The sequence below is a fragment of the Xiphophorus maculatus genome, chromosome 1, assembly GCF_002775205.1.
Source record: "Xiphophorus maculatus strain JP 163 A chromosome 1, X_maculatus-5.0-male, whole genome shotgun sequence".
Taxonomy (NCBI): Eukaryota; Metazoa; Chordata; class Actinopteri; order Cyprinodontiformes; family Poeciliidae; genus Xiphophorus; species Xiphophorus maculatus.
Window position 1 is genome coordinate 31,520,408 of NC_036443.1, and position 25,425 is coordinate 31,545,832.

General features: G+C 42.2%; 2 protein-coding genes across 5 annotated transcripts; one reads left to right on the forward strand and one right to left on the reverse strand.

Moving 5' to 3' along the window:
* The first annotated feature begins 984 nt into the window (after nt 1–984).
* Nucleotides 985–11,323, forward strand: LOC111608654. Of its 2 annotated transcripts, XM_023334171.1 has the most exons (8): nt 985–1,441; nt 1,553–1,924; nt 9,034–9,102; nt 9,229–9,264; nt 9,427–9,468; nt 10,037–10,171; nt 10,433–10,480; nt 11,173–11,323. In XM_023334171.1, exons 1-8 carry the CDS (start codon nt 1,139–1,141, stop codon nt 11,209–11,211), a joined length of 1,044 nt encoding a protein of 347 aa, XP_023189939.1. In that variant the 5' UTR covers nt 985–1,138; the 3' UTR covers nt 11,212–11,323. The 2 variants fall into 2 exon arrangements, with proteins under 2 accessions (XP_023189939.1, XP_023189943.1); XM_023334175.1 differs by lacking the exon at nt 9,034–9,102.
* Nucleotides 11,324–22,020: 10,697 nt separating this feature from the next.
* LOC111608661 lies at nt 22,021–25,065 on the reverse strand. Of its 3 annotated transcripts, none has more exons than XM_023334217.1 (5): nt 24,863–25,065; nt 23,714–24,138; nt 23,364–23,648; nt 22,688–22,720; nt 22,021–22,146 (listed from the first exon to the last, which is right to left on the reverse strand). In XM_023334217.1, exons 2-5 carry the CDS (start codon nt 24,131–24,133, stop codon nt 22,102–22,104), a joined length of 783 nt encoding a protein of 260 aa, XP_023189985.1. In that variant the 5' UTR covers nt 24,134–24,138; nt 24,863–25,065; the 3' UTR covers nt 22,021–22,101. The 3 variants fall into 3 exon arrangements, with proteins under 3 accessions (XP_023189985.1, XP_023189990.1, XP_023189977.1); XM_023334222.1 differs by having other exon boundaries at nt 23,356–23,648; nt 23,714–24,141; XM_023334209.1 differs by having other exon boundaries at nt 23,714–24,141; nt 24,863–25,064.
* Nucleotides 25,066–25,425: the final 360 nt, after the last annotated feature.

Genomic DNA, 25,425 nt, shown 5'->3' on the forward strand with positions numbered 1-25,425 from the left:
TAACGAGTAACTAAACCACACATTGAAAATGTATCGGAGTAAAAGTACGCAATTAAGTTCGGAAATATAGTGAAGTAAAAGTGAAAGTCATCAAACATTTTCATACTCCAGGAAAGTATGAAGTACTCCAACATATACTTAAGTAAAGTAGTGAAGTATTTTTACTTCGTTACTATACAACACTGAGCATCATAAGGTTAAATGTTTTATTTTGAGACTCAGTATTTCTTTGCCGTCCTAATATTCAGTAGAAATCATTTGTAACAGATTATCTGAATGTTTTTACAGTCAATAGGAATAAAGTTTATTTCAGTAGCTGCATCATGCAGTTAAACTCATAACAGATTAATGTTTAACTTTTTAATTAATGTTTAACTTTTTATGTCTGTTTGATTTTCTGCTTTCAGCTGAACGTAACATATATTACTAAAATATTAAATCAGCAAATTAAAACCAGGTTTAATACACAAATTATGTTTCTCCATGATTTTATTTTAATCATCTCTTATAGCTTTGATTTTTAGCAATTTACTTCTACTGGATAATCTTCTTTCTTTAAAAACAAAAAATATATATTTCTGTTTTTAATCATTTAAATCTGTATTTACAAACTGAGACATAAAAACCATTTTTTTACTGAATTAAAACTTATTTTCTCTGTCAGATAATCAGTAAAAATCATCAGAAATGAATGATGTATTATTCTGTCTCTTTTCTGCAGCGCCCCCTGCTGTGGCAGAGTGAAAACTGCATGTTCATTTCTGAGAAGTTTCCTATTTAACAATAAATGTTCAAATAATCTAAACTCTGCATAGACGTTGGTCAGAATAAGATGAGTTGGATGGTTTCGGTTTTTATTTGTGGTTGGTGTCTCCAGCTGACCAATCAGACGCCTGATGTGGTTTGGATTCTGTTTTCTGTTTTAACATAAATCCGTCAGAAAAAACTTCCTGTTATTCTGGCTGTGAAGATGATGATCAAAAACTTTCTGACAGGTTCTGTTTCTCGTCTTGCCACCTCGGCTACAATCATTGTGATTTTTACCCACAATGTTTTATTTGAGAGAGAAGTGTCCTGCACCTGCAGGAATCAGAGCCGTGGCTGTGGGATCTACATCACTCTTCCAGTTTTTACCATCATGCTTTTGTTACTTTGGATGAACAAAGTCTTCATCGGTTCCTGCAGGATGTGCAGCTGCTTCACGTTGTGTCCCCTGAAGTGTGTCTGTAAATGTAGAGGGAAATGTGTTCGTGTGGTTGTTCTCCAGACTGTGAAGGTTTCCCTGACTGCTCTGCTGTGGGTCGTCTCTGTGCTGCTGGACGGAGACTGGTTCGCCTGCTGTCAGAACGGACTCTCTGGACAGGATGCTCTGATTCCCTGCAAGACAAACAGAACCTTAAATGAACAAATCCTTATCGATAAACTAAAAAACAAGTCAAAGGTGAGTGCTATCATTTTTATTTATGAACATAAATTAGTGTAATTAATTTAGAATGGATTAAATTGTGTGTCCCTGGTAACATTACTAAAGGTTTATCATGGTTTCCTCCAGGTCATTGGCCTGGGAACGCTGTCGTCCATCCTCTTCCTGGCTGTTTGCTTCTCAGCGGTGAGATGGAGGAAATGCTGCGACAGCAAAACCTCTGCAGAGCAAAGAGACAGGAAATGCTGGAAATGTTGTTCAGACGACTGCAGGACCTGCTGCGAGGACTGCCTCTATAGCTGTGATGGATTTGCTCCCTATGAGCTGATCGTTGTAAAAGAAGGAGAAAATATCGTGAACCAGATTCTGAAAGAAAAAGCCAAAGAAGCTCTTACCCAAAACGTTGAAGAAATCCTGAATCGGAACAACAAGAACAGATTTATTGAAGGTTTTGATGCAGCTGAAGAACTGATTAAAGAACTGTGGCCTCAAGAGAAGCAGGTAACCATTAAACATCTGATTTACTGAACTAATCTGAGACCAGAAACCTCTGAGCTCAGCAGGTATCTACACCAAAACCTTTTATTCTGTCTGTTAAAGAGAATAAATGACTTTAAATCAGAGGAAATTCAGTTCAACAAAATAATTTACAATAAGGAGATTTTTTATTATCTTAAAAGTCAGACATTGAAATTCACTGAGATCACTGCGTCTTTGAAGCATGTGGCCAAATCCAGAGGATGATGTCATGGCTTTGTAAGCTTCTGGTTGGTTAGTTCCCAAGAACTGGGTGTGTTGGTTCTGGTTCTGCCTCTGCTCTGGCCCAGAGGTCGGTTCTGCTGGGAGAACCGACCCGGAGAGGTCGGCTCTGAGGAGGAGCCTGAAGAGCCGCTGACATGGTGGTTTGGTTGGTCCAGAGTCTGGGGCCCATCTGCAGCAGGAAGCGGCTTCACTTCCTCTTCCCAGTGAATCTCTTTCCTTCCCACATCAGACTCTCCTTCTGCTTCAGAGCTGATTTTCTCTGCTGGTTTCAGTGAGAGGCAGCAGAACGTAGCGGATTCTGTCTCCATCATGGAGAAAAGCTCCTTCTCAAATTTCAGGATCAGGTTTATTTGAATATTTCAGCCTGAAGGCAGTTCAGTACTCTGACTTTAAGCAAAGCCTGTTCCTTCCTGTTTCTTCCTGGTCCTTCCTGTTTCTTCCTGGTCCTTCCTGTTCCTTCCTGGTCCTTCCTGGTCCTTCCTGCTCCTTCCTGGTCCTTCCTGCTCCTTCCTGTTCCTTCCTGGTCCTTCCTGGTCCTTCCTGGTCCTTCCTGTTCCTTCCTGGTCCTTCCTGTTCCTTCCTGGTCCTTCCTGGTCCTTCCTGTTTCTTCCTGTTCCTTCCTGTTCCTTCCTGTTCCTTCCTGGTCCTTCCTGTTCCTTCCTGGTCCTTCCTGGTCCTTCCTGTTTCTTCCTGTTCCTTCCTGTTTCTTCCTGTTTCTTCCTGGTCCTTCCTGTTTCTTCCTGGTCCTTCCTGTTCCTTCCTGGTCCTTCCTGTTCCTTCCTGGTCCTTCCTGTTCCTTCCTGTTCCTTCCTGTTCCTTCCTGGTCCTTCCTGTTTCTTCCTGTTCCTTCCTGTTCCTTCCTGGTCCTTCCTGTTCCTTCCTGTTCCTTCCTGGTCCTTCCTGTTCCTTCCTGTTTCTTCCTGGTTCTTCCTGTTCCTTCCTGTTCCTTCCTGGTCCTTCCTGGTCCTTCGTGGTCCTTCCTGTTTCTTCTTGCTCCTTCCTGCTCCTTCCTGTTCCTTCCTGTTCCTTCCTGCTCCTTCCTGGTCCGTCCTGGTCCTTCCTGTTCCTTCCTGTTCCTTCCTGTTCCTTCCTGGTCCTTCCTGTTCCTTCCTGTTCCTTCCTGGTCCTTCCTGTTCCTTCCTGTTTCTTCCTGGTTCTTCCTGTTCCTTCCTGTTCCTTCCTGGTCCTTCCTGGTCCTTCGTGGTCCTTCCAGTTTCTTCTTGCTCCTTCCTGCTCCTTCCTGTTCCTTCCTGTTCCTTCCTACTCCTTCCTGGTCCGTCCTGGTCCTTCCTGTTCCTTCCTGGTCCTTCCTGTTCCTTCCTCTTTCTTCCTGTTCCTTCCTCTTTCTTCCTGTTCCTTCCTGGTCCTTCCTGTTCCTTCCTGTTTCTTCCTGGTCCTTCCTGCCTCTTCCTGGTCCTTCCTGGTCCTTCCTGTTCCTTCCTGGTCCTTCCTGGTCCTTCCTGTTCCTTCCTGGTCCTTCCTGTTTCTTCCTGTTCCTTCCTGGTCCTTCCTGTTCCTTCCTGTTTCTTCCTGTTCCTTCCTGTTCCTTCCTGGTCCTTCCTGGTCCTTCCTGTTCCTTCCTGGTCCTTCCTGGTCCTTCCTGTTTCTTCCTGTTTCTTCCTGTTCCTTCCTGGTCCTTCCTGTTCCTTCCTGGTCCTTCCTGTTTCTTCCTGTTTCTTCCTGGTCCTTCCTGTTTCTTCCTGGTCCTTCCTGTTCCTTCCTGGTCCTTCCTGTTCCTTCCTGGTCCTTCCTGTTCCTTCCTGTTCCTTCCTGTTCCTTCCTGTTCCTTCCTGGTCCTTCCTGTTCCTTCCTGGTCCTTCCTGTTCCTTCCTGTTTCTTCCTGGTTCTTCCTGTTCCTTCCTGTTCCTTCCTGGTCCTTCCTGGTCCTTCGTGGTCCTTCCTGTTTCTTCTTGCTCCTTCCTGCTCCTTCCTGTTCCTTCCTGTTCCTTCCTGCTCCTTCCTGGTCCGTCCTGGTCCTTCCTGTTCCTTCCTGTTCCTTCCTGTTCCTTCCTGGTCCTTCCTGTTCCTTCCTGTTCCTTCCTGGTCCTTCCTGTTCCTTCCTGTTTCTTCCTGGTTCTTCCTGTTCCTTCCTGTTCCTTCCTGGTCCTTCCTGGTCCTTCGTGGTCCTTCCTGTTTCTTCTTGCTCCTTCCTGCTCCTTCCTGTTCCTTCCTGTTCCTTCCTACTCCTTCCTGGTCCGTCCTGGTCCTTCCTGTTCCTTCCTGGTCCTTCCTGTTCCTTCCTCTTTCTTCCTGTTCCTTCCTGTTCCTTCCTCTTTCTTCCTGGTCCTTCCTGGTCCTTCCTGTTCCTTCCTGGTCCTTCCTGTTTCTTCCTGTTCCTTCCTGGTCCTTCCTGTTTCTTCCTGTTTCTTCCTGTTCCTTCCTGTTTCTTCCTGGTCCTTCCTGTTCCTTCCTGGTCCTTCCTGGTCCTTCCTGGTCCTTCCTGGTCCTTCCTGGTCCTTCCTGTTCCTTCCTGGTCCTTCCTGGTCCTTCCTGTTTCTTCCTGTTCCTTCCTGGTCCTTCCTGGTCCTTCCTGTTCCTTCCTGTTCCTTCCTGTTCCTTCCTGGTCCTTCCTGTTCCTTCCTGTTCCTTCCTGGTCCTTCCTGTTCCTTCCTGTTTCTTCCTGGTTCTTCCTGTTCCTTCCTGTTCCTTCCTGGTCCTTCCTGGTCCTTCGTGGTCCTTCCTGTTTCTTCTTGCTCCTTCCTGCTCCTTCCTGTTCCTTCCTGTTCCTTCCTACTCCTTCCTGGTCCGTCCTGGTCCTTCCTGTTCCTTCCTGGTCCTTCCTGTTCCTTCCTCTTTCTTCCTGTTCCTTCCTGTTCCTTCCTCTTTCTTCCTGTTCCTTCCTGGTCCTTCCTGTTCCTTCCTGTTTCTTCCTGGTCCTTCCTGCCTCTTCCTGGTCCTTCCTGGTCCTTCCTGTTCCTTCCTGGTCCTTCCTGGTCCTTCCTGTTCCTTCCTGGTCCTTCCTGTTTCTTCCTGTTCCTTCCTGGTCCTTCCTGTTCCTTCCTGTTTCTTCCTGTTCCTTCCTGTTCCTTCCTGGTCCTTCCTGGTCCTTCCTGTTCCTTCCTGGTCCTTCCTTCTCCTTCCTGTTTCTTCCTGTTTCTTCCTGTTCCTTCCTGGTCCTTCCTGTTCCTTCCTGGTCCTTCCTGTTTCTTCCTGTTTCTTCCTGGTCCTTCCTGTTTCTTCCTGGTCCTTCCTGTTCCTTCCTGGTCCTTCCTGTTCCTTCCTGGTCCTTCCTGTTCCTTCCTGTTCCTTCCTGTTCCTTCCTGTTCCTTCCTGGTCCTTCCTGTTCCTTCCTGTTCCTTCCTGGTCCTTCCTGTTCCTTCCTGTTTCTTCCTGGTTCTTCCTGTTCCTTCCTGTTCCTTCCTGGTCCTTCCTGGTCCTTCGTGGTCCTTCCTGTTTCTTCTTGCTCCTTCCTGCTCCTTCCTGTTCCTTCCTGTTCCTTCCTGCTCCTTCCTGGTCCGTCCTGGTCCTTCCTGTTCCTTCCTGTTCCTTCCTGTTCCTTCCTGGTCCTTCCTGTTCCTTCCTGTTCCTTCCTGGTCCTTCCTGTTCCTTCCTGTTTCTTCCTGGTTCTTCCTGTTCCTTCCTGTTCCTTCCTGGTCCTTCCTGGTCCTTCGTGGTCCTTCCTGTTTCTTCTTGCTCCTTCCTGCTCCTTCCTGTTCCTTCCTGTTCCTTCCTACTCCTTCCTGGTCCGTCCTGGTCCTTCCTGTTCCTTCCTGGTCCTTCCTGTTCCTTCCTCTTTCTTCCTGTTCCTTCCTGTTCCTTCCTCTTTCTTCCTGGTCCTTCCTGGTCCTTCCTGTTCCTTCCTGGTCCTTCCTGTTTCTTCCTGTTCCTTCCTGGTCCTTCCTGTTTCTTCCTGTTTCTTCCTGTTCCTTCCTGTTTCTTCCTGGTCCTTCCTGTTCCTTCCTGGTCCTTCCTGGTCCTTCCTGGTCCTTCCTGTTCCTTCCTGGTCCTTCCTGGTCCTTCCTGTTTCTTCCTGTTCCTTCCTGTTCCTTCCTGGTCCTTCCTGGTCCTTCCTGTTCCTTCCTGGTCCTTCCTGGTCCTTCCTGTTTCTTCCTGTTTCTTCCTGTTCCTTCCTGGTCCTTCCTGTTCCTTCCTGGTCCTTCCTGTTTCTTCCTGTTTCTTCCTGGTCCTTCCTGGTCCTTCCTGTTCCTTCCTGGTCCTTCCTGGTCCTTCCTGGTCCTTCCTGTTCCTTCCTGTTCCTTCCTGGTCCTTCCTGTTTCTTCCTGTTCCTTCCTGTTCCTTCCTGGTCCTTCCTGTTCCTTCCTGTTCCTTCCTGGTCCTTCCTGTTCCTTCCTGTTTCTTCCTGGTTCTTCCTGTTCCTTCCTGTTCCTTCCTGGTCCTTCCTGGTCCTTCGTGGTCCTTCCTGTTTCTTCTTGCTCCTTCCTGCTCCTTCCTGTTCCTTCCTGTTCCTTCCTGCTCCTTCCTGGTCCGTCCTGGTCCTTCCTGTTCCTTCCTGGTCCTTCCTGTTCCTTCCTCTTTCTTCCTGTTCCTTCCTGTTCCTTCCTCTTTCTTCCTGTTCCTTCCTGGTCCTTCCTGTTCCTTCCTGTTTCTTCCTGGTTCTTCCTGTTCCTTCCTGGTCCTTCCTGTTCCTTCCTGCTCCTTTCTGGTCCTTCCTGGTCCTTCCTGCTCCTTCCTGTTTCTTTCTGTTTCTTCCTGTTCCTTCCTGCTCCTTCCTACTCCTTCCTGTTTCTTCCTGCTCCTTCCTCGTCCTTCGTGGCCCTTCCTTCTCCTTCCTGTTCCTTCCTGTTTCTTCCTGCTTCTTCCTGTTCCTTCCTGGTCCTTCCTGTTTCTTCCTGTTCCTTCCTGGTCCTTCCTGTTTCTTCCTGTTCCTTTCTGTTTCTTCCTGTTTCTTCCTGTTCCTTCCTGGTCCTTCCTGTTTCTTCCTGTTCCTTCCTGTTTCTTCCTGGTCCTTCCTGTTCCTTCCTGTTTCTTCCTGGTCCTTCCTGGTCCTTCCTGTTTCTTCTTGCTCCTTCCTGTTCCTTCCTGTTCCTTCCTGCTCCTTCCTGGTCCTTCCTGGTCCTTCCTGCTCCTTCCTGTTTCTTTCTGTTTCTTCCTCGTCCTTCGTGGTCCTTCCTGCTCCTTCCTGTTCCTTCCTGTTTCTTCCTGGTCCTTCCTGCCTCTTCCTGGTCCTTCCTGGTCCTTCCTGTTCCTTCCTGGTCCTTCCTGGTCCTTCCTGGTCCTTCCTGGTCCTTCCTGTTTCTTCCTGTTCCTTCCTGGTCCTTCCTGTTTCTTCCTGTTTCTTCCTGTTCCTTCCTGTTTCTTCCTGGTCCTTCCTGTTCCTTCCTGTTCCTTCCTGGTCCTTCCTGGTCCTTCCTGTTCCTTCCTGGTCCTTCCTGTTTCTTCCTGTTCCTTCCTGTTTCTTCCTGGTCCTTCCTGTTCCTTCCTGTTTCTTCCTGGTCCTTCCTGGTCCTTCCTGTTTCTTCTTGCTCCTTCCTGTTCCTTCCTGTTCCTTCCTGCTCCTTCCTGGTCCTTCCTGCTCCTTCCTGTTTCTTTCTGTTTCTTCCTCGTCCTTCGTGGTCCTTCCTGCTCCTTCCTGTTCCTTCCTGTTTCTTCCTGGTCCTTCCTGCCTCTTCCTGGTCCTTCCTGGTCCTTCCTGTTCCTTCCTGGTCCTTCCTGGTCCTTCCTGTTCCTTCCTGGTCCTTCCTGTTTCTTCCTGTTCCTTCCTGGTCCTTCCTGTTTCTTCCTGTTTCTTCCTGTTCCTTCCTGTTTCTTCCTGGTCCTTCCTGTTCCTTCCTGTTCCTTCCTGGTCCTTCCTGGTCCTTCCTGTTCCTTCCTGGTCCTTCCTGTTCCTTCCTGGTCCTTCCTGTTTCTTCCTGTTCCTTCCTGTTCCTTCCTGGTCCTTCCTGGTCCTTCCTGTTTCTTCCTGGTTCTTCCTGTTCCTTCCTGGTCCTTCCTGGTCCTTCCTGGTCCTTCGTGGTCCTTCCTGTTTCTTCTTGCTCCTTCCTGCTCCTTCCTGTTCCTTCCTGTTCCTTCCTGCTCCTTCCTGTTCCTTCCTGTTCCTTCCTCTTTCTTCCTGCTCCTTCCTGTTCCTTCCTGTTTCTTCCTGGTCCTTCCTGCTTCTTCCTGGTCCTTCCTGGTCCTTCCTGTTCCTTCCTGGTCCTTCCTGTTTCTTCCTGTTCCTTCCTGTTTCTTCCTGGTCCTTCCTGTTCCTTCCTGTTCCTTCCTGGTCCTTCCTGGTCCTTCCTGTTCCTTCCTGTTCCTTCCTGGTCCTTCCTGTTCCTTCCTGTTCCTTCCTGGTCCTTCCTGGTCCTTCCTGTTTCTTCCTGTTCCTTCCTGTTCCTTCCTGTTCCTTCCTGGTCCTTCCTGGTCCTTCCTGTTCCTTCCTGTTCCTTCCCTTTCCGCCTGCTGTCTGTGTTCTGTGAACCTGATGAAGCTCCTTTACTTTACAGACATGTCAGTAACAGCCTTCACTTTGTCACCGTCTGGCAGCTTTAATAACAGGAATAATCCAGACGATTAATGACTGGACCAGAACCAGAGAGCCTGGTTCCTTTCATGCTACCATATCACAGCTCTTTCAGACACAGGGGACGTTGTTCCAGGAACGTCAACTGGCTTTTCCCCGAAGAGGAAAGTCTGACTGAGAGAACAGAACGGAGAATCGATCCTGGACAAAGTTCGTCCCTGGTGGAGTGGATCTCTGCTGCCTCTTCCACAGCGAATGAAACGACCAGACCAGTTAATGAAGTTAAACCACCAGCTCTGATTATGGCAAATACTCTGTGTGCAGTGAAGATGAGGAGGATTTCATATTCAGACTGTTTGCTGTCTGAGTTTTGTCCTTTAGGCTTGCCGTAGCTGAGCGGATGGTTGAAGGTTCAAAGAATAAATTACAGTATTTTTATTTACAGCCTTCAGGAAGTGGAAAAGACAATAAAGCTGAAATTCATAAAGATGTTTGGAAATTCACTTTTGCTGAGGTAAGAAATCATAACAGAAAATCTGTCCATTGTTTATTCACCAGGAGAAAAGCTAATAGAATATAAATATGTTAAAGTTTTTATCTTAAACATGTTTATTGTTTTAACAATTTTTCATGTTTTCAGGCCCAGCAGATTTCTCTTCAGTTGGTTTCAAAACCGGTAAATCCATCAATGTCCTAGAAACCTTAGATTAATATTAATATTACACAGAACTGGATTCAATCTTTGGATGAGCTGCACTGAGACGTTATGATAATCTGATCAATTCCTCATTTATGAAATTCAACTCTGGAGAAAAACTTATTATTTTTCTTCTGTTAGGAGAAGAAAGATGGAGGAAGTTCCCTGGATGAGGCAGGAGGGGTAAGTCTGTGTCCTGTCAAGACATCATCCATTCATCTATTCATCCATTCATCCATTCATCATTGTGAAGGTGAATGAAGGTCGTGTTTTTTAGTGAACCACATGCAGAAAGTCTGAGGCGTAGATGTTATACTGAAGTATTTAGTAAAAAATGATCTAGAACAAAAACTTGTATGTATCCAGAAGGACCAGGGAGCCGGGCAGGAAACTGGGACAGAGCAGCTTTAACAGGAGCAACCAGGGAGACGGATTACACACCTGATTGGCTGACAGGCTGCAGGTGTGAGGAGAGAGAGGGGAAAGGCACAGTGGGCGAGCGAGAGCAGGGACCAGAATCAAGTTTATCAGTAAAACACAGAAATATAAAATCAGAAGGAAGTTAATACGAAACCATGTGTTAGCCAACATTCAGTCCAGCAGCTGAACCCTCACAGGGCGATGCTTCCTCCTAACCCCTACCCTACCCTACCCTGCCCTAACCCTAACCCTAACCCCTAACCATCAGCACCAAACCAGCAGCAGAGCTCAAAGGGTTCACAGGAAACATTTCTGGGTTTTTCTATTTCAGGTCCAGGGCGCTGAATGTCCACCATCTCCATCACATGGAGGTTCATCAGGTCAAACAGAGAATGCCAATGGTCATCGTCATGGTTACGATCCACCACAGATTCAGGAAGGAGGTGAAGAAGTTCCAATGGGAAATGTGAGAATAAAGATCTGAGCAGAGAAAACCTGAAGTCTGTAGGAGACGATGTCCTCATATTGTCTCTTTCTGCATGAGAGCAACTTCTGATTGTCAAACGTCTGAATAATCAGATTCTAAACTAATGATTTAACTGACCTGCTGACATTCAAAGCAGAAACTGAAACAGAAAATAGTTCATGATTTAACTCTGTTGTTCTAACTGAGAAACAAACTAAATACTAATTTACATTTTAATTTGTATAAATCTGTTCTGTTTAGGTCTCTAGTTCAGGTGGAAACCAGAACAATCCTCCACCGTCCGACCCGGTAAGCAAACTCAGAGACTCCTCAACAGTCCCTGTTTACTTGAACTAGACCAGCAGGTTTCCTGATGTGGAGGCAGAAAAAACACACATGAGCAGAGATCTGGGATTTGAACCATCAGCTGTGTTGCTATGGCAACAGTTGCACGAACTGCATCACCATGCAGCCATTAACCAGTCCAGTTAATCAGGAGAGGTCAATTTATCCGTCTGTTATTATCAGGTTATTATCAGGTTATTATCTGAACTACTAAATGTTGATCTTCCCTTTAAATTAGTAACATGTGATGCTGAATTAAAACAGTTCTAGAAGCATAGATCTAGATTGATCCCTGCAAAGCAGCATAGATCCAAAAACAGATTTTTGTCTTTTATATATTTCTAATATTTTGCAACATTGTGAAAGTGAAAGAATGAAGTTCTGGAAACCTGTTTATTACGGGACATATCCTAGTCAAAGGCCACGCTAAGGCTCCTCACAGTAACTCTAGATGTAAAGTCAGAGTTCTGGAAACTTCTGGATTAATAAACAGATTCATGTTCGTGATTTCAGGTCAACAGAAACAGCTGATTGTTTTTAACCAGAATAATAACATTTATCATATATTTATGATTCAGTGACGTCAGGAAATCGCAGCCTCTGATTTCTGGTTTCTACAAAGTTTCTTCTTAATGACATGATTTATTATTTTTCAGGTGGATCCACCTTCACAGGATCAGGAGAGCAGATCATAGACCCTCGGCAACATGTTCAATTTTGTCTTTTTATTTTCCTGATACCAGAAATTTAATTAAATCAGAAAAATGTCAGCAAAACAAAATGTTTTTTAGTGTAAATAATATACATTTCCAGACTACTGTAGATGTGAAAACAGATTTTAAAACATGAGTTATATTTTAGATTTTATTAATTTATAATAGTTTATATGTAATATTTGATATTACTATGTTATATATTCTTTAATTTTGCAGCATATTAGGCCACATATTCAGTTAAGACCAGATAAAACATGCTACAAAAAGACATCAAGTCAAATTAAACTTTTCTTGTTTAAATAAATTAAGATGATTAAAATTATTATTCATCTTTTATAAAATCAGATGTTTGGATGCAGAAACCAGGTTTCAGTTTCTGTCCTCTGAGCTGATTGGACTAAACTGATGGTTACTTCTTTTCCTGTCTGGGTTAGCATTAGTGGTAACATCACCATTAGCGTTAGCACTAGCTTTAGCACTAGCAACAGCATTAGTGTTAGCATTAGGGTTAGCATTAGCGTTAGTTTGAAGGTTACGACCCTGGCCGTCAATCTAGTGGATCAACTGGTTTCTTATATTTTGTTTGGTCTTTTCTGGCCACATGTCCTAGTTAAAACCTGAAGCCCGGCTCTCTTGGTGTGGTTCATTCATGTGATCCTGTTGGCTGCTAACTGATGTTAACTGTCATGTCAGCGTGACCTTTGACCTCCAGGTTATTGAAGAGTTTGTAAATAATTCTGCAGCAGCTGGAGTTTGAAATATTTATTTAGATGATTTTCTATAGAGCTACAGCCTGGAGCGGCTCCACCCTTTGACCTTTGACCTCTGGTTGTGTTTTCACATGTTGAAGAAACATTTGACCGGCTGCAGGACGCTCAGAGGGACACAGATCTGTCCTCACGAGGACAGCGTCCCTCAGCATGACGCTTCCTTCACTGATGACATGATTTCAGTAGCAAACAGAAAACTAGAAAATTTCGGAAGAAATTTAGCCGGGGCCTGCCAAGGCGTGCCCGTCGGTTAGGGCCCGGCGCTACAAATTGGCATCGATGCTAAAGAAGCTGCATCGTAATCAATAGCATGCTGAGAATCACAAGAACGTTAAGTAAGGTGGACGTGCACCATTCAGTATGATTTAAAAATGTTGTCAAGGCTTTTATTTTGGAAGTTTTGTTCCACTTCATTTCAAAGGGCCAAACTAATCCCATGCGTAATAGTCCTTGGGTTAAAATAGTTATATAATGCTCAAAACACAAGTAGTTGATGTAAAAATATTAAAGGCTTTTATTTTGAAATGTTTGTTAAGGTTCATTTCAAAGCGCCAAACTAATCCTATGTTTATCAGTGCTTTGGATGAAAAAGTCAAATAAAGCCAAAAAGAGCAATTACGTCATGTAAAAATATTCAAGGCTTTTATTTTGAAATTTGCAGTATGCTTCATTTCAAAGGGCCAAACTAATACTATGTGTAACAGTGCTTTGAATGAAAAAGTCAAATAAAGCCAAAAAGAGCAATTACATGATGTAAAAATATTCAAGGCTTTTATTTTGGAATTTTTGTTAAACTTCATTTCAAAGGGCCAAACTAATCCCATGTATATCAGTCATTGGGTTAAATCAGTTATATATTGCCCAACAGAGCAAATATCTGATTTAAAAATATTCAAGGCTTTTATTTTGAAATTATTATTATGCTTCATTTTAAAGTTCCAAACTAATCCCATGTGTAACAGTTACTGAGTTAAATCAGTTATATACAGCCCATAGTAGCAATTAGTTCTAAAGGCCAGTTCTCAGTCCTGATCTGTTTCAACTGAGGGTTCCACTATAGATAGAACTACAGTGATGCGTATTTGTAGTCCAAACCAGCAGCCAATAGCCTCTTGAGTTCCGTTGCTATGGCAAATAAGTTTCTCACCAAGGTGTGAACTGTTAGTGAAAGAGCCTGAGACAGCCTAGAAAATCCTGTCGCATGACTTTGCTCTGAAGCACCGTGACAGAAAACCGTACGATGTAGATAAATTTCGAAAACATTTTACCGGAGCAGACATGTGTATCAATGTCAGGACCGATTTTGATACCAATCGTGCGATATTTGTGGGCGTGATGGCGATTTGAAAATTATCTTGGGCTCAAAAAATCTCTCCATTTCTCACTCTAGCCGAGATCTAAAGGCCCTGGCTCTCACTCTAATTTTTGGAAAAATGAGAAACTTTGGGTCGCTTAGAGACAAATTGTGGACAAACCGTAACTGGTATCGACGAGCCGTCTTCACTTTCGAAGAGATCACAGACGTATCTACAAAATGAAATTTGAATGGCATTTCTACGTGAATTCGTGACGACACAGAAAATCCTCAAAAATAGGGTATTTCCAGGATTTTTCCCATTGACTTATAATGGGGTTTTTTTCGTAGTTTTTTGCAAATTATGTCGCCACGTTAAGCCCAAATCCCACCAAAAGTAATAGCTCCAATGGCGTGAATTTTCTGCACGTTTTGATACCTCATTTGTAGGTGTGCACCCAGCGGTATGAGCCGCATTAACGGTTACGGATGAAAAATAAAGAATTGGGAGAATAGCAATAGGTTCCTGCCATTGCTTTGCATGGCAGGCCCCAATAATGAGATTTACTGAGAGGAACTGAGAATAAGTTTATTTTTACTGAGTCGATCAGTGAAGAAGAAACAGATGATTAGAAACGAGGAGAGAAAAATGATACATGAATAAAAATCTAAGAACTAGAAAAACAAAATTTCTGAAGAAATTTAGCCGGGGCCTGCCAAGGCGCGCCCGTCGGGCTTGGGCCCGGCGTCGTCGCGCCACAAATTGGCGTCGACGCTAAAGAACGCCGCGACGTAATCAGTGGCACGCGGAGAACCGCAAGAACGTTAAGCGAGGCGGACGTGCACCGTTCGGTACGATTTAAAATGTTGTCAAGGCTTTTATTTTGGAAGTTTTGTTAAACTTCATTTCAAAGGCCCAAACTAATAACATGCGTAATAGTCCTTGGGTTAAAATAGTTATATAATGCTCAAAACACAAGTAGCTGATGTAAAAATATTCAAGGCTTTTATTTTGAAATTTTCAGTATGCTTCATTTCAAAGTTCCGAACTAATACCATGTGTAACAGTGCTTTGGATGAAAAAGTCATATACGGCCAAAAAAAGCAATTACGTCATGTAAAATATTCAAGGCTTTTATTTTGAAATTTTCAGTATGCTTAATTTTAAAGTTCCAAACTAATCCCATGTATAACAGTGCTTTGGATGAAAAAGTCACATAAAGCCACAAACAGCAATTACGTCATGTAAAAATATTCAAGGCTTTTATTTTAAAATTTTCAGTATGCTTCATTTCAAAGGGCCAAACTAATCCCATGTGTAACAGTGCTTTGGATGAAAAAGTCAAATAAAGCCAAAAACAGCAATTACATGATGTAAAAATATTCAAGGCTTTTATTTTGAAATTATTATTATGCTCCATTTTAAAGTTCCAAACTAATACCATGTGTAACAGTGCTTTGGATGAAAAAGTCAAATAAAGCCAAAAACAGCAATTACATGATGTAAAAATATTCAAGGCTTTTATTTTGAAATTATTATTATGCTCCATTTTAAAGTTCCAAACTAATACCATGTGTAACAGTGCTTTGGATGAAAAAGTCAAATAAAGCCAAAAAGAGCAATTACATGATGTAAAAATATTCAAGGCTTTTATTTTGAAATTTTCAGTATGCTTCATTTTAAAGTTCTGAACTAATACCACGTGTAAGAGTGCTTTGGATGAAAAAGTCAAATAAAGCCAAAAAGAGCAATTACGTCATGTAAAAATATTCAAGGCTTTTATTTTGAAACTTTTGTTAAGCTTCATTTCAAAGGGCCAAACTAATACCACGTGTAACAGTGCTTTGGATGAAAAAGTCAAATAAAGCCAAAAAGAGCAATTACATGATGTAAAAATATTCAAGGCTTTTATTTAGAAATTTTTGTTAATATTCATTTCAAAGGGCCAAACTAATACCATGTGTAACAGTGCTTTGGATGAAAAAGTCAAATAAAGCCAAAAAGAGCAATTACGTCATGTAAAAATATTCAAGGCTTTTATTTTGAAATTTGCAGGATGCTTCATTTCAAAGGGCCAAACTAATCCCATGCGTAATAGTCCTTCGGTTAAAATAGTTATATAATGCTCAAAACACAAGTAGCTGATGTAAAAATATTCAAGGCTTTTATTTAGAAATTTTTGTTAAGCTTCATTTTAAAGGGCCAAACTAATACCATGTGTAACACTGCTTTGGATGAAAAAGTCAAATAAAGCCAAAAAAGAGCAATTACGTCATGTAAAAATATTCAGGGCTTTTATTGTGAAATTTTCAATATGCTTAATTTTAAAGTGTAAAACTAATCCCATGTGTAACAGTTACTGAGTTAAATCAGTTATATACAGCCCAAAGCAGCAAGTAGTTGTAAAGGCCAGTTCTCAGTCCTGATCTGTTTCAACTGAGGATAGATAGAACTACAGTGATGCGTATTCGTAGTCCTAACCAGCAGCCAATAGCCTCTTGAGTTCCGTTGCTATGGTAAATAATGGTCTCAGCAGGTGTGAGCTCTGAGCTCTGAGCTCTCAAACACACAAGTGTGTTTGAGCAAACACACTTTACTGAAAAAAAGCATTGGAAACAAATCCTTCTTGTTCGGGAACCGTAATACATATTCGAAAAGCGTTTTAAGCGTATGACAGTTCAATGTGTCTTCTGCGATAGTCCCGAGATTCATATCTGTACCTCACTCAGAGCATTTACAGTGATGAGAGAAAGAAATGTTGTGCCCATATCTGATCCGAGGTCGGCTGTCACTCTAATTTGAGCAAAAATGAGAAACTTTGGGTCGCTTAGAGGCAAATTGTGGACAAACCGTAACTGGTATCGACGAGCCGTCTTAACTTTCGAAGAGATCACAGACGTATCTACAAAATGAAATTTGAATGGCATTTCTAGGTGAATTTGTGACGACACAGCAAATCCTCAAAAATAGGGTATTTCTAGGATTTTTCCCATTGAGTTATAATGGGGTTTTTTTCGTAGTTTTTTGCGAATTATGTCGCCACGTTAAGCCCAAATCCCACCAAAAGTAATAGCTGGAATGGCGTGAATTTTCTGCACGTTTTGATACCTCATTTGTAGGTGTGCACCCAGCGGTATGAGCCGCATTAACGGTTACGGAAGAAAAATAAAGTTCTATAACTAGAAAAACAAAATTTCTGAAGAAATTTAGCCGGGGCCTGCCAAGGCGCGCCCGTGGGGTTCGGGCCCGGCGTGGTCACGCCACAAATTGGCGTCGACGCTAAAGAATGCCGCAATGTAATCAGTGGCACGCGGAGAACCGCAAGAACATTAAGCGAGGCGGACGTGCAACATTCGGTACGATTTAAAATGTTGTCAAGGCTTTTATTTTGGAAGTTTTGTTAAACGTCATTTCAAAGGGCCAAAGTAATCCCATGCATAATAGTCCTTGGGTTAAAATAGTTATATAATGCTCAAAACACAAGTGGCTGATGTAAAAATATTCAAGGCTTTTATTTTGAAATTTTGAGTATGCTTCATTTTAAAGTTCCGAACTAATACCATGTGTAACAGTGCTTTGGATGAAAAAGTCAAATAAAGCCAAAAAGAGCAATTACGTCATGTAAAAATATTCAAGGCTTTTATTTTGAAATGTTCAGTATGCTTCATTTCAGAGGGCCAAACTATTCCATTGTGTAACAGTGCTTTGGATGAAAAAGTCATATACGGCCAAAAAGAGCAATTAAGTCATGTAAAAATATTAAAGGCTTTTATTTTGAAATTTTCAGTATGCTTCATTTCAAAGGGCCAAACTAATACCACGTGTAACAGTGCTTTGGATGAAAAAGTCAAATAAAGCCAAAAAGAGCAATTACATGATGTAAAAATATTCAGGGCTTTTATTGTGAAATATTCAATATGCTTAATTTTAAAGTTCAAAACTAATCCCATGTGTAACCGTTACTGAGTTAAATCAGTTATATACAGCCCATAGCAGCAATTAGTTCTAAAGGCCAGTTCTCAGTCCTGATCTGTTTCAACTGAGGATAGATAGAACTACAGCGATGCGTATTTGTAGTCCTAATCAGCAGCCAATAGCCTCTTGAGTTCCGTTGCTATGGTAAATAATGGTCTCAGCAGGTGTGAGCTGTGAGTCATACATGCTCAAACACACAATTGTGTGTTTGAGCCAACAGGTTTTACTGAAAAAAAGCATTGGAAACAAATCCCTCCTGTTCGGGAACCGTAATACATACTCGAAAAGCGTTTCGAGCGTATGAGAGGCCTATGTGTCTTCTGCGATAGTCCCGAGATTCATATCTGTACCTCACTCAGAGCATTTACAGCGATGAGAGAAAGAAATGTTGTGCCCAGATCTGAAATTCTATTCAAATACATGGGAGAGAGCCTCAGACAGCCTCAGAAAATCCTGTCGCATGACTTTGCTCTGAAGCACCGTGACAGAAAACCGTACGATCTAGATAAATTTCGAAAACATTTTACCGGAGCAGACAGGCGTATCAATGTCAGGACCGATTTTGATACTAATCGTGCGATATTTGTGGCCGTGATGGCGATTTCAAAAATGATTTGGGCTGAAAAAGTTGTCTTCATCTCTCACTCTAAGCAGCCAGAGACGCACTCTAACTTTAGGAAAAGTGAGAAACTTTGGGTCGCTTAGAGGCAAATTGTGGACAAACCGTAACTGGTATCGACGAGCCGTCTTCACTTTCGAAGAGATCACAGACGTATCTACAAAATGAAATTTGAATGGCATTTCTAGGTGGATTTGTGACGACACAGCAAATCCTCAAAAATAGGGTATTTCTAGGATTTTTCCCATTGACTTATAATGGGGTTTTTTTCGTAGTTTTTTGCGAATTATGTCGCCACGTTAAGCCCAAATCCCACCAGAAGTAATAGCTGGAATGGCGTGAATTTTCTGCATGTTTTGATACCTCATTTGTAGGTGTGCACCCAGCGGTACGAGCCGCATTAACGGTTACGGAAGAAAAATAAAGAATACTAGAAAATTTCGGAAGAAATTTAGCCGGGGCCTGCCAAGGCGCGGCCGTGGGGTTTGGGCCCGGCGTCGTCACGCCACAAATCGGCGTCGACGCTAAAGAACGCCGTGACGTAATCAGTGGCACGCGGAGAACCGCAAGAACGTTAAGTGAGGCGGACGTGCACCATTCGGTACGATTTAAAATGTTGTCAAGGCTTTTATTTTGGAAGTTTTGTTAAACTTCATTTCAAAGGGCCAAACTAATCCCATGCGTAATAGTCCTTGGGTTAAAATAGTTATATAATGCTCAAAACACAAGTAGCTGATGTAAAAAAATGCAAGGCTTTTATTTTGAAATTTTCAGTATGCTTCATTTTTAAGTTCCGAACTAATACCACGTGTAAGAGTGCTTTGGATGAAAAAGTCAAAAAAAGCCAAAAAGAGCTATTACCTCATGTAAAAATATTCAAGGCTTTTATTTTGAAATTATTATTATGCTCCATTTTAAAGTTCCAAACTAATCCCATGTGTAACAGTGCTTTGGATGAAAAAGTCATATACGGCCAAAAACAGCAATTACCTGATGTAAAAATATTCAAGGCTTTTATTTTGAAATTATTATTATGCTCCATTTTAAAGTTCCGAACTAATCCCATGTGTAACATTGCTTTGGATGAAAAAGTCATATACGGCCAAAAAGAGCAATTACGTCATGTAAAATATTCAAGGCTTTTATTTTGAAATTTTCAGTATGCTTAATTTTAAAGTTTAAAACTAATCCCATGTGTAACAGTTACTGAGTTAAATCAGTTATATACAGCCGATAGCAGCAGGTAGTTCTAAAGGCCAGTTCTCAGTCCTGATCTGTTTCAACTGAGGGTAGATAGAACTACAGTGATGCGTTTTTGTAGTCCTAATGAGCAGCCAATAGCCTCTTGAGTTCCGTTGCTATGGTAAATAATGGTCTCAGCAGGTGTGAGCTGTGAGCTCTGAGCTCTCAAACACACAAGTGTGTTTGAGCAAACACACTTTACTGAAAAAAAGCATTGGAAACAAATCCTTCTTGTTCGGGAACCGTAATACATATTCGAAAAGCGTTTTAAGCGTATGACAGTTCAATGTGTCTTCTGCGATAGTCCCGAGATTCATATCTGTACCTCACTCAGAGCATTTACAGTGATGAGAGAAAGAAATGTTGTGCCCAGATATGAACCGAGATGGGCTGTCACTCTAATTTGAAGAAAAATGAGAAACTTTGGGTCGCTTAGAGGCAAATTGTGGACAAACCGTAACTGGTATCGACGAGCCGTCTTCACTTTCGAAGAGATCACAGACGTATCTACAAAATGAAATTTGAATGGCATTTCTAGGTGAATTTGTGACGACACAGCAAATCCTCAAAAATAGGGTATTTCTAGGATTTTTCCCATTGAGTTATAATGGGGTTTTTTTCGTAGTTTTTTGCGAATTATGTCGCCACGTTAAGCCCAAATCCCACCAGAAGTAATAGCTCCAATGGCGTGAATTTTCTGCACGTTTTGATACCTCATTTGTAGGTGTGCACCCAGCGGTATGAGCCGCATTAACGGTTACGGAAGAAAAATAAAGAATAAAGAGACGCCTTGTTGGGTGTAGAGTAATAGGTTCCTGCCATTGCTTTGCATGGCAGGCCCCAATAATAATAATAATAAAGAAACTTTTCTTGGGAGAATAGCAATAGGTTCCTGCCATTGCTTTGCATGGCAGGCCCCAACTAGAAAATTTCTGCAGAAATTTAACCGGGGCCTGCCAAGGCGTGCCCGTTGGTTTGAGCCCGGCGTTGTCATGCTAGAAATTAGCATCGATGCTAAAGAACACTGCAATGTAATCAATAGCATGTGGAGAATCACAAGAACGTTAAGTAAGGTGGACGTGCACCATTCAGTATGATTTAAAATTTTGTCAAGGCTTTTATTTTGGAATTTTTGTTAAACTTCATTTCAAAGGGCCAAACTAATCCCATGTGTAATAGTCATTGGGTTAAATTAGTTACATAATGCTCAAAACGCAAGTAGTTGATGTAAAAATATTAAAGGCTTTTATTTTGAAATTTTTGTTAAGCTTCATTTCAAAGCACCAATCTAATCCTATGTGTATCAGTGCTTTGGATAGAAAATTCACATAATGCCCAAAAGAGCAAATACCTGATCTAAAAAATTTCAAGGCTTTTAATTTGAAATTTTCAGTATGCTTCATTTGAAAGGGCCAAACTAATGCCATGTATAACAGTTATTGGATAAAATCAGTTATATAATGCTCAAAAGAGCAATAATCTCATGTAAAAATTGTCAAGGCTTTTATTTTGAAATTTTTTGTTGAGCTTCATTTCAAAGGTCCAAACTAATCCCATGTATAACAGTCATTGGGTTAAATCAGTTATATAATGCTCAACAGAGCAATTACCTGATTTAAAAATATTCAAGGCTTTTATTTTGAAATTATTATTATGCTTCATTTTAAAGTTCCGAACTAATCCCATGTGTAACAGTTACTGAGTTAAATCAGTTATATACAGCCCTTAGCAACAAGTAGTTCTAAAGGCCAGTTCAGTCCTGATCTGTTTCAACTGAGGGTTCCACTATAGATAGAACTACAGTGATGCGTATTTGTAGTCCTAACCAGCAGCCAATAGCCTCTTGAGTTCCGTTGCTATGGTAAATAATTGTCTCAGCAAAGTGTGAACTGTTAGTGAGAGAGGCTGGGGCAGACAATTCTCTGTTTGAGCCAGCCAGTTTTACTGAAAAAAAGCATTGGAAACAACTCTTTTCCATTCGGGAACCGTAATACATATTCGAAAAGCGTTTGAAGCGTATGAGAGGGCAATGTGTCTTCTGCGATAGTCCCGAGATTCATGTCTCTACCTCACTCAGAGCATTTACAGCGATGAGAGAAAGAAATGGTTTGCCCAGATCTGAAATGTTTGAGAAATATATGGGAGAGAGCCTGAGAGCCTCAGAAAATCCTGTCGCATGACTTTGCTCTGAAGCACCATGACAGAAAACCGTACGGTCTAGATAAATTTCGAAAACATTTTACCGGAGCAGACATGCGTATCAATGTCAGGACCGATTTTGATACCAATCGTGCGATATTTGTGGGCTTGATGGTGATTTCAAAATTATTTTGGGCTCAAAAATTCTCCTCATTTCTCACTCTAGCTGAGATCTAAAGGCCCTGGCTCTCACTCTAATTTTAGGAAAAATGAAAAACTTTGGGTCGCTTAGAGACAAATTGTGGACAAACCGTAACTGGTATCGACGAGCCGTCTTCACTTTAGAAGAGATCACAGACGTATCTACAAAATGAAATTTGAATGGCATTTCTAGGTGAATTCGTGACGACACAGAAAATCCTCAAAAATAGGGTATTTCTAGGATTTTTCCCATTGACTTATAATGGGGTTTTTTTCGTAGTTTTTTGCGAATTATGTCGCCATGTTAACCCCGAATCCCACCAAAAGTAATAGCTCCAATGGCGTGAATTTTCTGCACGTTTTGATACCTCATTTGTAGGTGTGCACCCAGCGGTATGAGCCGCATTAACGGTTACGGATGAAAAATAAAGAATTGGGAGAATAGTAATAGGTTCCTGCCATTGCTTTGCATGGCAGGCCCCAAATAACTAAACATAAAAACAATAAAACTAAAGAGCTGAACTAAAATAAAACAGAAACAAAACTCATCCCATAAAAGACAATATTTTTATTTAAGGTTTCTGAGATCGATAGTATAAAAATGAACTGGAGTCGAAGTGTAACTTGATCAGGGTTTCGTGTTTTTCTCTTTATCCACCAAAGTTTCCACTTCCTGAAAACATTAAAACAGAAAATTTAGAAGAAACAAACATTTATTTCCAACGATTGTTTTATGTGATTTCATAAAACACAATCATAACAAACTGGAGGTCTTCACCAATAAAGATCTCCAATACTAATCAGAGGTCTTACTGTGGAAACAACTATTTTCCAAGCACTGTCAGGTGAAATATTGTTCACAATACAGAGAGCCTGTAGGATAATCAGTAATGACGAAGTTCTGGGTGAAAAGCTGCCAGGCAGAGAAACACATGAGTTCATACCAAGGACCCAAAACACGGGCGAGACAGTCTGGTTCTGATGCAGCTGTAGAAAACAACATGTAACCCAAATAGTTCACAAGCATTTCATATAACATGATCAGCAGGTGTTAACTTGTAGTAATTTTCCTCTGCAGTCTTTATTGGTGAAGACCTTCAATATCCTGGAGGTTTTCCAGGTTTTCCACCTCCAGGATATTGAAACTTATTTAAAGAAAATGTTTTTATTTCAGAATGATAGAATATTCTGATGCATGAAGCCGATTCATTTACCTCTGGTATTTCATCTAGTTCAACGTTGTTGTCCTGAAAAAATCAGAAACATTTAAGATAAAATATTTGAACACATTTTAACTGTTTGTTTTCCTGACAGACGTGTTACTTCCTGCTGCTAACAGATGCTAAGCTAAGCTAAGCTAGCGTCTGTCTGACCTTTGAACCTTTACTAAACACATCATGGCTCAACGCTCTAAGAACATTTTTGAACTTGAATCTGTTTTTACTAAATTAACATATATTATTATGTTAATAACATAATAATGTTGATTTTATTCTGAGCCGTTTGTGTTTCGGTCAAATGATCCGATCAACTTGATCAACTTTGTTTCTGGTTCCAGTTCTGATTCGGTTTGGTTTGGTTTGGTTTGGTTCTGGTTCGGTTCTGGTTCCAGACAGTTTTTTATTCTGGTTTCATCGTCGTCCCGACTGGAAACATTTAGTTCAGGAATCGTTTCCTTTTAGTTTAAATGAAATCAGGAAAACAGAAACGAATCAAAACCAAATGAAAGTTTAAAAGGTAAAAATTGGAAAAGTTTCAGTTAAATTTGCTTCATATGAATCTTTTCTTTATTGACTGAATATTAAATGTTTGTTCATGAAAACCTGGATTTATTTTCATATTTTAATAAACGTTGTTTTATGAACTTTAGCAGCGTTTTCACCTGGTTACCTTCTTCGCTAGTTGGTTTATCTGGTTTCTCATGACCTCTTCAGCCACGTTGAAGCAGTCCTTCCAGTTGACCTTACATTTTGTCTCGATCTGTTCGGTCAGCATGGTTCTGATGGACTTCCTCAGAACCTCCTTCAGAACCGCCTCCTCCTCCTCCAGAACCAGTTTGTAATAAAGCGTTTCTTCGTACTGAGTCGTTCCTTTGCTGCAGCTGCTCCTCCATCTGGTCCAGGAACTCATGGCTCCAGAGAAAACGATGAGGAAGAGCAGCCAGCAGCCGCTCACCTGCAGCAGAGACAGGCTGTTACCTGGAGTTGCTCCCCCTGCTGGCCGGGGCAGACGTGACTCACCCTGGACGTGGTTTTGAGGTCAGCCATGGTTTCTCTCTCTGTGTCGCTCCTGTTGGCTGCAGCCTTGCAGGCCTGCTGCCCAGAGGGCTTGTTGAAGCAACAGGCCCACCAGTCGCCGTCGATGAGGAGAAACGCGACCCAGAGGAGGCCGACCAGAGCCGCCTTTAACACCTGGCAGCAGATGAAGCTCTTGAACCTGGAGCGGTAGCTGCAGGTCCTCTGGAACAGCCGGTTGGACCACAGCATCAGGACAGTTGCTATGAGCGCAGGTGTGACGGCGTAGATGATGCAGTAGTACAGCTGGCTCTTGCAGGTGCATTCAAAGTCGGTCCTGAGCAGAATGCTGTAGGTGAAGATCACCACGATGGCGAAGTAGGTCTGCAGCTTCCCCAGCGCCAGGTTGGTGACGACATTCTGCATCTCTGCTGCTGGAGGTCAGAAACATCCACCATGAAACATGGCTGCAAAGAAAAACTGAAACTGCTGCTGTGAAAATATTTGCATGCCAGTTTATCATCATCCACTAATAAAGAACGATTCTTTAAAAATACTAAAATCAAACAAATGGCAGCGATGATCCTGAGGCTGGGAGAATCCAAAGACTTTTAGTTTAAAAGCTTCAGGAAACATGTAAAGAAAACCAGGAGCTGATTCTATAAACCTGAACTGTAAGAGTTAATTTTCCACCAGCTGCTTCATCTCAACATGTTTAGTCAGGCAGAAAGTGAAACAGGAACGTTTTGAACAGCCAACCGTCTAGTTCCTGTTAACAGGATGTGGTTTAATGCAAAATGTTTTAAAGCAGCAGCAGCAGCTTCACATGACGGTTCTGCTCTGTTTGGGTTCTGGACCGGCCCGGAGGAACGCCAGCAGCATGCTACACAATCAGTTAACCGATCCGAGCCAAATACTCAGGTTTTACTGCAGAATCTCATAATTAATGGAACCAAAAACCTTCGACAGGAAAAGGAAACGGCGCTGATGAAATACCCTAATAATCACGACTAAAACCCAGAGTAACAGAAACAAAGACCCAAAATACCAGAACATGTTATAAGATCCACCTCACTGGAGAATCAGCAGCCAGTCCAGAAAAACCTCAGAAACAGAGAAACCTCTTCATGTAGCTGACAGACTGAAAGGTTTTACCCTGAACGGAGCTCCAGAAAGATCAGTAGATCCCAGAGCTGCAGACGACCTGCAGGTTAAATCCAGAGGAGAATCTGACAGCAGGCTGGCTGCAGCAACAGAGAACAAGTGACAGCAGGCTGGCTGCAGCAACAGAGAACAAGTGACAGCAGGCTGGCTGCAGCAACAGAGAACAAGTGACAGCAAGAAAAGGCTGAGAGCCACATGGTGAAGGTGTGTTGCATCATTTCCTGTTGCTCTGTTGCTGTTTCAAACTAGTTTTTTAAAAACATATTTATTGAACTTATTTTACAAAGCAGGTGTGAAGAAGATAAGAAGATAAACCCTGAGAAGCGACTGGAAGCAGCAGGGAATCAGAAACCAGGATGAAATCATGCAGAAAGTTTTTCTAGGAGTTGATTCTTCAGCTTTAGTTTTCCAGATTAAACCACCTGCAGATTCATGTTTTCATCGCTGAGTCCACAGCTTCGCAGATGAAACTGTAGAGTTTCGTGAAAGACGGGGAGTAGAAACTGACGCGCCGCCTGGAGCTGACGGTCAGTCGCTGCCTGGTCGCCTGATAA